Source organism: Drosophila teissieri, chromosome 2L, assembly GCF_016746235.2.
Source record: "Drosophila teissieri strain GT53w chromosome 2L, Prin_Dtei_1.1, whole genome shotgun sequence".
In the NCBI taxonomy this organism is placed as follows: domain Eukaryota; kingdom Metazoa; phylum Arthropoda; class Insecta; order Diptera; family Drosophilidae; genus Drosophila; species Drosophila teissieri.
Window position 1 is genome coordinate 17,048,513 of NC_053029.1, and position 13,183 is coordinate 17,061,695.

Genomic DNA, 13,183 nt, shown 5'->3' on the forward strand with positions numbered 1-13,183 from the left:
CGAACAACGCGGCGAATACTTGATATTTAATTCAATCTGGGCGGAGGTTTTCATTTTTTGCCGTTGTAAGCGACGTGCGCTTTAAATTAACACAAACAAACGTTGTCAGCGGCAGTCACACACAGCAACACACGCACACCCAAACACCATACACATACCTACACCCACAACCGGACCAACAACAACAATGACACACACACACACACGTACAGCAAAGCAACAGCAACAAGGCACTTGACAATTACAGACTCAATGACAGTCACAGCCAGCAAATTTATTTGCATTTTAGCTGCCTTTCTGGCTCCGAATCCTGTCGCTTCCTCCGCAGCCCTCCTTTCCCTCGGGTCCCCTTGTCCCGCCAGGATCCTTGTTCTTTCTCCTGCCCTGTTTCTCTGTATAATTTGCCCGATATTTATACCCTTATTTGGGGCCGGCTGGGCCTTCAGCAAGTCCAGCCCATACTATACTTCATGGAAAACAGGCCCATACGCTCATTTCAATCCATCAACACTTTTAATGTCGCTGAGAAATTTGTTTATTCTGTGAAAAAAAAGTATTTTTAAGGCTTTATTTCGGAGTATTAAGTCAATGTACATTTTCTTGGCTATTTCCATGATCAATATTGTTACAGTTTTCATAAATTATATTACATTGAATTATGATATTAGATCCTTCTAAGTAAAGATTAGTACTAATTAATTATTCTGAAAGCATAACTAAAAATCAGTAGGTTCTTTGTTTTCAGCTCTTTAAATCCTACAACAAAATCATTACTTTCCTTTAATCACTAAATAAAACAATGTAGAGTATTGAGAAAACGCTTGTCTTCTGTATGCAAATCCGCATAAACGCAATACCCTCGCACATAATCACAACGTATAGTACACAGTCGGCCAGTAAAAGCAGTCCACTAACTTAGGCACGTCTGATTAAACGCGAAAGTACGCGACTCGCTGAAACCATCTTCCTCTACCGCAGGCCACGCAGTCAACCAAATCCAAATAGCAGCGTGGCGTATACTTATATCAGCCCGCTTAACCCCCGAGTTAACCCCCCCAATTAGCCTTATTTGTGTTTAAATTGCATTAGGGCCAACAGCAGGCAACAAAGCAAATCCAAACAAAACAGCACACACCATATCAGAGGAACCAAATAAGAACGTCAAAGGAACACACGAAAAATTGACGCATTTGCTAGTTAAGCTCCCTCTAAGCCGAGCCATTCGAAGCTTTTATCGATATATTCTTGCTTTTCGATAAGTTCAACTAAGTGGCCACAGAGCTTAAGTGAATTTGTTTCTGCTAAACCCCAGCCAAACAATCGTAGCCATTAACCCAGGCGATTGGTCGTACCCACATGTCAGCATTATCAGATACATATGCTTATATTATCACAGCCATCGAATCTCTAGACATTTCGCCCACGTAATTACTTACACTTTTGATCTCGTTCATTTTGGTAAATTGTCGTCCAAACTCCCACAAGTCAACGCCGAACTTCAAGGCCCAATTGCGAACCCTGAAAAAGTAAGTATAAAATGGATGAGTTTTATCAAAATTAAATTTGCACAAGTTAAATTATTATTTGGTGTGTGTTAACCGATTCGTTATGTTCGATTGAACTTGGATTTAAGTGTAAATTTGAACATTTGCTTAATGTACGGAATACAAGTGTCGTTAAAAAGCGTTCAGGTCATTAGCCTACAATACCATTGCTACTCATCGACATGAGGCTGATTTTAAATCAATTAAAATCGATTTAAAATCCCGCATAAATTATTTCCAACTCATTATGTTCAAGCCTACGATTGCTTAATGATAGCATTATATATCTGGCTGCGAAAATAATGCAACCAATATTTGTAAAAATACAAATGTACTTGGCAACATATTTGGACAATGCTTGCTAATAAGATTTAGGTAAATCGACTAATGGGCAAGAGACGACCAGTAGTGCAATTCACTTGAGAAAAACCCAAGACAGCAGCCAAACTCATTACAAAGGACCAACGAATGGGACGGGGGAAACTCTCAAGGGTCAAGGGGTAACAACAGGACCAACAGCCAACTATTGTGAAAACATTTGCCAAACATTTATAATCTAAACGCGAAAGTCAAAAGCAAAACAAAAGCAGCCCAACGAGTGCTCATAAAACAAGTCCATGGAGGGGAAAAATACGTCTACAGCAACAGAAAATTGAAAATTAGGGAGGAGGACCCGAAGTCGGAGTGTTGATACAACCAAGGAAAACGAGAATAAAAATTGGAATATTATAAAAAAATTACGAACGAAACAACGAGCAAAAAGAAAATCAAGTTGAGCCAGAGTAAAGACCTTGCAGAATAATGCCCCCAAAAATATTTGGACAATTTTATGGCATTATCTGCAATATCAATACTGTGGCAAAGAGGGGAAGGTAGGCGAAGCCAAGGAAACTTGAACCGCAGCAACGTTGCGTATACGCAATGTTGATTATGTTGAGCCGACGGCGAGCCACCATTCCAACGAGCTCTCTCTCTTTCTCTCTCTCTCTCTCTCTCTCTGCCATCTAGATACAAAATAAGCGCATGATTATATGGTATACGGCCAACAAGGAAGGCGGGTGGTGCAAAGTTGGGCGGGGGTGAGGAGGCAGCAGATTGCGATGGGAAGGATGTGCAACTGCAGTCAAGCGGGCTACAGACAAAGTTTTATGGCTCGAGCGATGCCAAAAATGAATTTAAATTATATGAAAATTGTATTATAAACGGAAACTCCAGAGGAGGCAGAAACCAGAAGCAGCAGCATCTCTTCCCGCATCTTCGTGGCCCGCAGCAATAAAGCGTAGACAATGGAGCGAAATAAAGTGGCCAACAAAGTGATTGAAATTGGATAATGCTGATGGCTGGCAACAACAAAGAGCTGGCAAAATGATGGTAGGGTCAAGTGGTCACAATTAAACGATATCCGCACCGTGGAAGTGTTAACTATAGATGGGTGATTGAAACAAACGAGTTAAAACAAATGTAATATAAATGTTAATGACAGTAAGTAAGTTGTTGAGATCCAAATAGAGTAGAATAATATGAATGTTAAATAAAAAGTTAAAGTTGCGATCCCAACTAAGTCATTGAAAATTTCGAAGACAAGCTTGGCGAACAAGAAAACCAACAATTAGCTAGATTTTCTCAAAATAAAATCAAGTTAACATACAGAATATTGACACAACTTTCTTGAAGCCCAAGGGGAACTTTTCAAAACCTTTGAAAAATATATCGGCAGCCATCCAAAACAAAAATTCGGTTTTAAATATAGCACAAACTCTATTATACTTTGGTTTTATAAAAAATATGCAAGAAATACACACACATACGCACAAAATATGGCGAACAAAGCATACACACACATCCGAAGTAACAAGAAATACATTGAAAATCGGGTCCAAAGCAGCAAACTGCAATGAAAGGCCATCAACGTCATCTTCTTGGCCTGAAGTAGAAGATATTCTTTTTTCAGATTCTTTGGACTCTTTCTGGTGCTTGTGGTGGCCGGCAAAACAAAAAGTCACATTTCTACACATAGATAGATATTCCTTCCTCTTTTGTATTTTTGTTGCTTGGCCAGAAACTTGACAATGGCTAAAACTATGTATATGTATACGAGTATATGTTCGTGACGATGAGGCGGTGGGTGCTCAGGTGTATTCGTAGTGACTTTCAATTCTGTCTCAGCTTTTTGAGCACGAACCAACTACGTATGTCATTCTCAAGTAGCATATGTATATGCATACCGAAAGCCATTGAACCAGTTCCATTGCCTTTTTCACTGTTTTTCAGTGTTCAGCTCGGTCGTTTCACGTTTGTCTAAGCAGTTTCTCACTTTTCGGGTGGAGAGTTTATGCCGAGGCAGGTGGAAATAGACTGGCGGTGGTAGTAGTAGTCCCTTAGAGTAGGTCAATGGGTTTTTGCCATTTTGCATCATTGAAATTGAAATGAGTCCCCTTCTGTCGCTGCCAACAGACTTGAATGCGCAATCACAAGAGCGCACTTCAATGCAACCCTCAACGGGTGCAGAGATACTAAGATGTTCGAGCAAATACCATGCGGAAAATAGAATTTGATTCCAGTAGAACTAACTTAAACCTGAAAAGTACACAGCAGTGAAATTTTTTTACATATTGGGTACTATTACTCCTAGGCAAAATAACCAATTTTCCCATTCAATTAATTTAATTTTTACTAAATACGTCATAGCTCGTTCGATTTTTATCTATGACAAAACTGGGAATCAACAAAATTACGGAGAGTCACTCATGTCTTTTGGCCAGCTTAGTTAAATCTATGAAGATAAGGATGCTTTCGTTTTTCCTGGTCGATTTTCTTGCCAACAATTCGGTGGGGAGACTGCATAGATCGTAATTAATTTGTCGTGTTTCGCGCTAATTCAAAATCCCTTTAAATAAAACTATCTGGTAATTACGGCTGGTGGTAGGTGGAAATTAAAAACCGAAATAATGCGCCAGACATGGCACTGTAGTCGCTTCTGTTTGTGTCTCTGGTTCAACTTTAGCTTAATGCACTTTCACTGTCATTTGTCATAAGTAGTTAGTGCTCTGTTTGCTTCATTTTTGTTGATTTTCCTTTATTTATTCACTTAAGCTGCCTCCACGGTAATTAGATCTGTCACTACCATGAGAAAGAACAGCGAATTGTGTCTTATGCAAAATGGTTTAAGTCAGCGAATGTGCCAGTTGCGCAAAAAAATACTATCAAAAAGAAAATACAAATTCGATGTAACTCACAAAAAAGTTATTAATATATTTATACCCGTTACTCGTAAAGTAAAAGGGTATACTAGATGCGTTGAAAAGTATGTAACAGGCAGAAGGAAGCGTTTCCGACCATATTCTTGATCAGGATCAATAGCCGAGTCGATCTGGCCATGTCCGTCTGTCCGTCCGTATGAACGTCGAGATCTCAGGAACTATAAAAGCTAGAAAGTTGAGATTCAGCATGCAGACTCCAGAGACAGAAGCAGCGCAAGTTTTTCGATTCATGTTGCCACGCCCACTCTAACGCCCACAAACCGCCCAAAGCTTCCACACCCACACTTTTGAATAATGTGTTGATATTTTTTCATTTTTGTATTAGTCTTGTAAAATTCTATCGATTTGCCAAAAAACTGTTTGCCACGCCCACAAACCGCAAAAACTGTTAGTGTTGAAGACTCTCCTGCGCACTTTCACCATCTGAGTAACGGGTATCAGATAGTCGGGGAACTCAACTATAGCGTTCTCTCTTGTTTTTTAATAAAATTTAAAATTACATCACTGTGGTAGTCGACTTTCTAATACCCGTTACTCAACTAGTGGGGGTGCGGGGAATAAATTTAAAAATTCTGTTGAAATATTAATAGGAATTGGGAAAAAAGAAATAAAATTTTGTTAATATTTTGAATACTTAACAGTTTTTTGTTTTTAGAATGGGCGTGGCAACGTTCTGCAAAGAGTAGGAATAGTTCACTAAGAAAAACTCGTTTGCCACTCCCATTCTAAAAACAAAAAACTGTTAAGTCGCCAACAAACGACTGCCACGCCCACAGTTGAATTTGTTTGTTTTTTTTTTAATTGTATTTTTTTTTGGCATTTTCTTTCTATGTCCCAAAAAGATTATTGATCCTTCTAATTCGCCGTCCCACTAGCTAAGTAACGGGCATCTGATATTCGAGTAACTTGACTATAGCGGTCTCTCTTGCTGTAATGCAAAACTTAATTTTTTTAAACGTTTCAGTAATAATGTTCGTTAAAATTGTATTAAACAATAAGAACAGTTAATTTCAACAACAGAAAAACTAACCGTTTTTTTAACAATGATTTTTGTATGAACGTGCAACTTCTATTTTAGGCTTCTGAAGCTAAGAAGTGTTTATACCCGTTACTCGTAGAGTAAAAGGGTATACTAGATTCGTTGAAAAGTATGTAACAGGCAGAAGGAAGCGTTTCCGTCCATATAAAGTATAAATATTCTTGATCAGGATCAGTAGCCGAGTCGATTTGGCCATGTCCGTCTGTCCGTCCGTCTGTCCGTCCGTCTGTCCGTCCGTCTGTCCGTCCGTCTGTCCGTCCGTCTGTCCGTCCGACTGTCCGTCCGTCTGTCCGTCCGTCTGTCCGTCCGTATGAACGTCGAGATCTTAGGAACTACAAAAGCTAGAAAGTTGAGATTAAGCATACAGACTCCAGGGACATGTTGCCACGCCCACTCTAACGCCCACAAACCGCCCAAAACTGCCACGTCCACACTTTTGAATAATGTTTTGATATTTTTTCATTTCTGTATTAGTCTTGTAAATTCCGGGGAACTCGACTATAGCGTTCTCTCTTGTTTTATTTTATAAATGTAATAATATAAATTATAAATTAGCCAAATATACTATATCCTTATTTTTTAAGAACAGTTCCAAAAGGACCATTAAAAGTCTTCTCCGGCACATAGCGAAAGTCCTTCAATTCGATTAATTGCTGCCGAGTTGTGTGAGTCCTCGAATCGATCGCTCATCTGCAGGCCGTGCCACAAAACGAATCATGTAACAATCGTGTTGACACAGGACAGCATGTCCTCTCTTGCACCATTTAAAGTTTTCTGGCCACGGCACGTGACCCATAAGACGCTGTCAATGCAACTGCCTTCGAATGAAAAAGGATACGAGGGAGGAAGGGGATGCTTAAGCAAACGAGGCATGCATTAAAATGGCGATGGAAGATGGCTGCAACTACAACTGAAAATGAGGCAAGTGAATGGGCTGGCGAAGTGGGAAGGCCTATGGAAAACCCGTTCAGTTCGTGAAGGCCAGTCCAAAGGGAAAGCGAGCCAGCCGAGGAAGAACAACGTTTTCGACTTCGCCTTCAATGGGCAGCGGGATTTGGGTCAAAGCAAGGCATTGGGCACAGTACCATTTGCCTGCTATAGGACCAGAATCCGGACCAGAAACAGGACCAACTTCATCATCGTCACCATCGGGGCATGCCAAGACATAATCGTCAAAGCTGGACCCTCAAGGCAGAGGCAACTCGAGCGGCCTGCTTGCTTTCGCCTCCTGCCAGCAAAGTTGAAATAAATTTAATTGAATTTCTGCAGTGACATAAAGCAAACGGCAACGTGGACGCCAGGGAAGAAAGGGGGAGAGTCGAGTCGAATAAAACCCGGCCAACAGCGAAAGCAAAAGTTTGTTTTTCAAATTAATGAAATTTATTTTACGCATGTGCCACAACATGTCAGCAGTCCGAAAATAACGAGAATTGTAGAGAAGTCAGGAAGTTAAGAGATTTTGATTATGAAAGGGCCTGAATTGTAACCAAAAGTTGAAACTAATAGGCCGTAAACGGAGATTAGCTTTTAGAATACTTGCCTAATAGGTTAACAGGAGGATAACAGCGCTCCAGAAAGAGGACTTTAATTTATTTAAATTTAAATAAAGTAGCTACAAGAAAGCAGGAACTAAAAAGTATAAACAATGTATCCACTGCAATAGTTAGTTTATTAGAATTGTCCTCGTTCATTTTTCCTTGGACAGCAAAGCTAACCGAAAAGCAGAAACGCTTCAACTAATAAGTAATTGAATTTCAACACAAAAACCCCATGCCAACATTAATTTCAATAAATAAAAGTGACATTAGATACAAAAACAGAGCCCCCAAAAAAACACTTAGTGTGTCTGTTCCGGTTTCTGGTCTCTGCCAACCCATCGACCCCCGACATTCCCATCAGTCGACAGTTGTCCTTCCCTGCAAATGGCAGTTGGTTTTTGGGTTAATTAGCCAAGTGAGCGTTGCGGTTACGTGTGCTGTCTTTCTCTGCACCACCGAACCACCACACCACCGCACCACCCACCAGCCGCCGTGTGAAGCTAATTGCAAAATCCTATTATATATCCATTAGATACGCACACTGCGAACCATCAGGCAAAAAGTATCGCGTCGCCACATCAGAAAGTCAGACCGTCATTTTTTCTCTACCAGAATGTATAAAGTTTATAAACATCTTGTCGTATACTTAATGGGAAAGCACTTCCTTCATTTATGCCATTTATGGCATTTTGTCATTCATTATTTTTCATTTATGCACATTTTTAATGAAATTGGCTATTTCTAAGGCTTTTCCGTCAATATGCTTCTCGTACGAAAACGATAACTATAACTATAAGGATCAAGCTAGAAGGATGAGCGGATTTTATTCCAATCTGTGTGTGGTAAACAAAGTAATAATCATAAATAAAATGAATAAATCGGTCTATAAACGCAAACGAATGGCAAAAGTTTTACACGAGAGACTTTAGTGCACATAAAATCCTGATGCATGAACATATTTATATACAATTTAATTACTGAACTGAAACTTTATGGATCATTAAAAAAATTTTTTTTTTTATTTTCGATATGCAATAAATGCCAAATATTTTAAAGGTTTATCAATTTAATGAGATTGCTGTGGGTAAAATTACAAAACCCCGATTATTTAAACTTAACACTTATCATTTATTTAATTGAACTGGTCAAATTGATTTTTTGTTGCTTCTAAGCCTCAAATCTATAAACATCTCACTTCACTCGTCAACACACCAATTATTTATCTCCATTATTTATGCAACAAATGCCACCCAGTCAAGAGTAAAAACAGTTTAAATTTGCATACGTGTTCAGCAGTTTGTTGGATTGTTTGCGTGAAATCGGGGTACATTATATATATAAAACAATGAGAAGGGGAAAAACGTTTCAGGCACAATAAACAAATTTTCAATTAATTTCCTGTCCGAGGAAATTGGCAAAATATTTGGCAAAATATTTGGCAAAATACATAATTGAAAGTGTTGGTACTCCCAGTCGGATGTCAGATGCTGGATGATGAATAATACTTACTCGTTGTGCGGTATATCCTCATCCTGATCGGCGGATGCAGCAAATATGTGCATTTGGAATATAAGCACCCCCAGCACAATGGCCACAAAGCAGCTCCAATGTTTGCTCTCCATTTTTGCTTGTTTCGCTTGTTTTGCTGTCCGTTTGCGTATTTATGTGGATCAATTTATTTTGGATTGTTCACGATTAAATCCCTGGTTTGCGGCTAGACTCACTATCGATTGCTTTTAATTTCCAAATGTATAAATTCTTTTTGTTGTTTCGTGCTCGGCACATGGGTTAAACACCACAGAACAGTTCACATATGAAATATACTTTCCGGTTTAATTGATTTTTTGTTCACCTATTCACAGTTTTTGGAACATTTTCTCTGCATTATTAATAATAATTTCAGTTTCGATGCGCTTTCATATACTTGCTATAATCGCTTGAAAGTCACAAATTTTTTGTTGCCAAAAGTCTGTATTGTTTTTTCCGGGTAAGTTTAACATTGTTTTACACCTATTTTGCCCGGTATTATTTTCCGTTTACTAGTGTTAATTGAGCTGGGATATGTGGTTAAGTGTGTGTTTTAACCTGAAAAAGAAAAAGTGTTTATTATTTAATGGTAAAATGGGTTTCAAGTCAAGGCAATAGCTTAAAGAAAACTCTTACAAAGTTTTAAATTCATTAACGGTTGTAAAGACTAAATTGTAGATTTAGTATATGAAAATGATATATGAAAATATATGTAAATGTGGAAATAAAATATACATAAATATATTATCTAAGTCCCGAGTTATATCCGCAAGAATGAATGTAATTAAAACGCACAAATGTCAGCTTATGTTTAAATTTTGAAGAGGTAAAGTACAACGATATCTATCGGTATATTAATCTATCCAAAAAAGAATTAGTTTTGCGAAAATTTGACCTGCGGCCTTGCTATATGTATTAATTTCAAAAATAAGCCAAAGAGAACTGGTTTACAAATAGTTTTATTTTGGTTCACAAACAGACCAGAAATATTTCACTAATATATGTATGTTTTTACGATTTTGCTTGTGGGTGGGGACAAGGGCCGAGGCTGATTCCCTGGCTCCATGTGGATTTGACCTAGAAATGCGTTTCCACCCACCGCCCCACACGAACACATATGCACTAGCATAACTCTCGCACACAGATGCAGAAAGGCGCAACTTCGTGATGTATTCGATCTCGAACTCGAACTCGAATCTGGCGTACATGCGCAGTGTGAGAAGGCGGCCCCACTCATTCACCCGTACTCCTGGACTCGCCAGAGAATCGTCCTTTTTTGTATGGGCATGCCACCCCCTAACAGGGCGCACATTGCCATACATCCGGCCCCAGAACCCTTGTGTGCGTCCCCAAGGATATCGCGTAATAATTTTCATTAAACACGCTGCAAGCCTTTGCCTGTTCCGCAGGCCAACAACAACCACATCCGCAAGAAAGAAAGAAAGAAAGACAATTTATTGCGGCCAATACGCACTCAGACATCCACAAACCCGCCTCTGCGTCCTCCCCCTCCGCACATCTAAATATGTGTGTATATAACCGGATTTCGCACGCTTTTCTGATTCCCTCCCCCGTTTCCTCATCTGCCTCAACATCAAAAAGTTTGACAGAAGTGGAGCGCCATTCACGCTGGGGATGCGACATCGAAGCGGCACCACATGCAGAACCAACTGAAAGTCAACGACTTTGTTGCAGTCAAGGATTCTGAACCCAAAAATGTTTCACATTAGATCCTACAACTATTTATAAAAGACATAAACATATAGCAACTTTATAAATGCCGAAAACATTATTTAGACGATATCTTATTGTTAATTATAATCTCCATTTAGACCTTAAATATCTTTAATTGCAGTCCAAAAATGATAAAATGACTTGACATTAAAAATATACTCGAGTATAGCTCTAATACATTGGGATTAATTAAATGAACAATACAACTGCATAAATAATTGCCTATCTGAAAAATAGCACACTTAAGATCAAGCCATCGTAGTTGCTTTCCAAAGAGGCTTAGGGTGGGAAAGATGAAACAAAGTAATAGTGATAATAAAAATAAAAGCATGTGCAACATGGCGTATACGCAACGTTGGCATCAGGCAACGTCAAACGGACGAACCCATTGTTGGAAAGTGAAAGTTTATAGTTGGCGCACGTTCATAAAGTTTTGCGTGTTATACAAAAGATTTATTATATCGCATATATCGCTAGCTCCTGCCATTCTTTTTTCCATTTCCCCATCCTGCGCATTCGTCCTTTCCCATCCCGACTTCCTCCCCACACACATTGTGCCTCTCTGTTTTGTTTGCCTTTGCCGTTTTATGTTTGGCCTGACTTTCTGGTTTTGTTTGGGCCACACGGAGCGGCAGCTTAAAAGCAATATGGCCTTGGGAGTTTTCGTAATGGAATTAATGTGCCTGCGAAAATTTCAATAGACGGCGTACAAAACTTTGTACAACCAAAGAGGGATAAGTCTGTGTGTCTGGCTGGATAAAATGTTGATAAGTTATAAATCTGTTCAATGCTCGCCCTCAAACAGGCCATTTGACATATTTATTGTCACATTTTGAAAGACCATTTGCATATTAGTTGGCCATTGGTTGAGTAGACTATAACTACTGATATTAAAACGGAATAACTAAATAGGAAGATTTTGTATGGAAACCATTTCGATCTAATTATTTTGCCCGCGGACTTACTTGCAAAGCAATGTGGTAACTTAGCTCAGATCGAAATTTTTGCCAATGATTTTTAATAGGTAGACATCTTTGACAGTGATAGACAAAAAGGGACATAAAAACGTGATGCCCAAAAATAAAATAAAATCCTCAAAATGACTTGCCACACACACACACCCCAGCATACAGCGTATATTTGTTATATGTGGGTAAACAGCTTACAACGGAGCAGCGGCAGGAGCCTTGGATGGGGATTTATGGGGAGTTGGGGAATTGGAAGGCCAACCAGAGGTTACGGGGTATTGGTCAAGCCTTGAGGTTTTACGCAGCTGCGTAAGCTGCGTGGCTATAGTACACGATAAACCGTTATTATGTGCCATGTGCCCCTGCAAGTGTGAGTGTTAGTGGTGCTAGTGTGTGTTGGTGTGTTTGTGAGGGAGTGTGCGTAGTAGTAATAGTAAAACGGCGTAGCAAACTTCTTTGGGCGCGCAAAACGCAAGGACCTCCACGAGCACACATACACATACGCACACACTGGAGCAGCATTCCTTCTGCGCTCGAACTTTGATTTATGCTCATAGCTATGAAAACTTTGGCGAATTTATGGGAATTTAGTGATTTTCGGCAACGCTTTCGTTAGTTATTTGGCTTTTTGTTTTGCACATTTTATTGTGCAATCAACGGGGGCACCCTGGCTCTCTCCAAAGGACTCTCTTTCTCTCGCCCACTTTCTCACTTACTTGATGCTCCGGTGCGCGCCAAATTCGCAATTTCGAATTTCGAAGTCGAGTGTGCGAAAGTCTTGACCAAAAACAAAGTGGCCAAGGTGGCTGAGTGGGTGGGTGGTGCAGCAGGGCGCAGATTTGCCGACACTTTTTACTACGCGACTTTCGAACTGGAGAAAGCGGCGCGACTCGACGCGAAAACGAGAGGCGCGAACGGAGAGAGGAGACGAGAGATTTATTTCGCTGCGCGGCTTCGTCTCTTCGGCTTTTTGGCGCTCACAATTATTGCACCACCACAGGCACTCGCTCACGTACATACATTATACATATACACAGATATCTGTATTGGATTTTTTTCCAAAGTTTGGATTTTGAAGATATCCTGCGGGGTACAGAGATTTTCGAACTGGCTTCGAAACTTTAAACCAAACTTAGGGCCAGTCAAAGCCCTTTAAGCCTTGTAGTGTGAAAATTAATATTGCACTTCGGGTTGGTACTTTTTTGCTCTTTATGTTTTATCGGTTTAGCGGATTGCATTGGGCAGAATGGAATTTTCGTTTGGACGCGGTTTCTGCTCGGAACGCATCCACACTCGCCAGATTCTCGCCACGAACTGAGTGCGCTCTTGGGGCCAGATAGCTGCTCTTGGGGCACGATTCCTCGATACCTCGCTATTCGAAATCGCTCCTCTCAACTCGAATTTGGTCAAAGCAGTTGGGGTTGCTTGGCGCCAGTGCTGCCAGATGACTTCGTTACCCTCTGTTAACCTCTACCACCTCGCTAGCGGTTCAGAATGTTAGCAGTTAGCAGAGCTATCGATATAAACGATATAAAGATCAACCGTTGGTAAGTGTCGCCTTTATTTGAAATAC

The 13,183-nt window shown here is 39.9% G+C and overlaps 1 protein-coding gene across 1 annotated transcript in view; it reads right to left on the reverse strand.

Moving 5' to 3' along the window:
- The window catches only part of LOC122620011 (voltage-dependent calcium channel subunit alpha-2/delta-3), a 38,551-nt gene extending 25,715 nt beyond the window's left edge, over window positions 1–12,836 (reverse strand). Inside the window, exons 1-3 of the mRNA XM_043797277.1 lie at window positions 12,327–12,836; window positions 8,891–9,466; window positions 1,437–1,518 (exon numbers count right to left, since the gene is read on the reverse strand). Of these exons, the coding sequence (XP_043653212.1) occupies window positions 1,437–1,518; window positions 8,891–9,003 (195 nt within the window). The 5' untranslated portion in view covers window positions 9,004–9,466; window positions 12,327–12,836. The remainder of the gene's footprint in view (window positions 1–1,436; window positions 1,519–8,890; window positions 9,467–12,326) is intronic.
- Window positions 12,837–13,183: the final 347 nt, after the last annotated feature.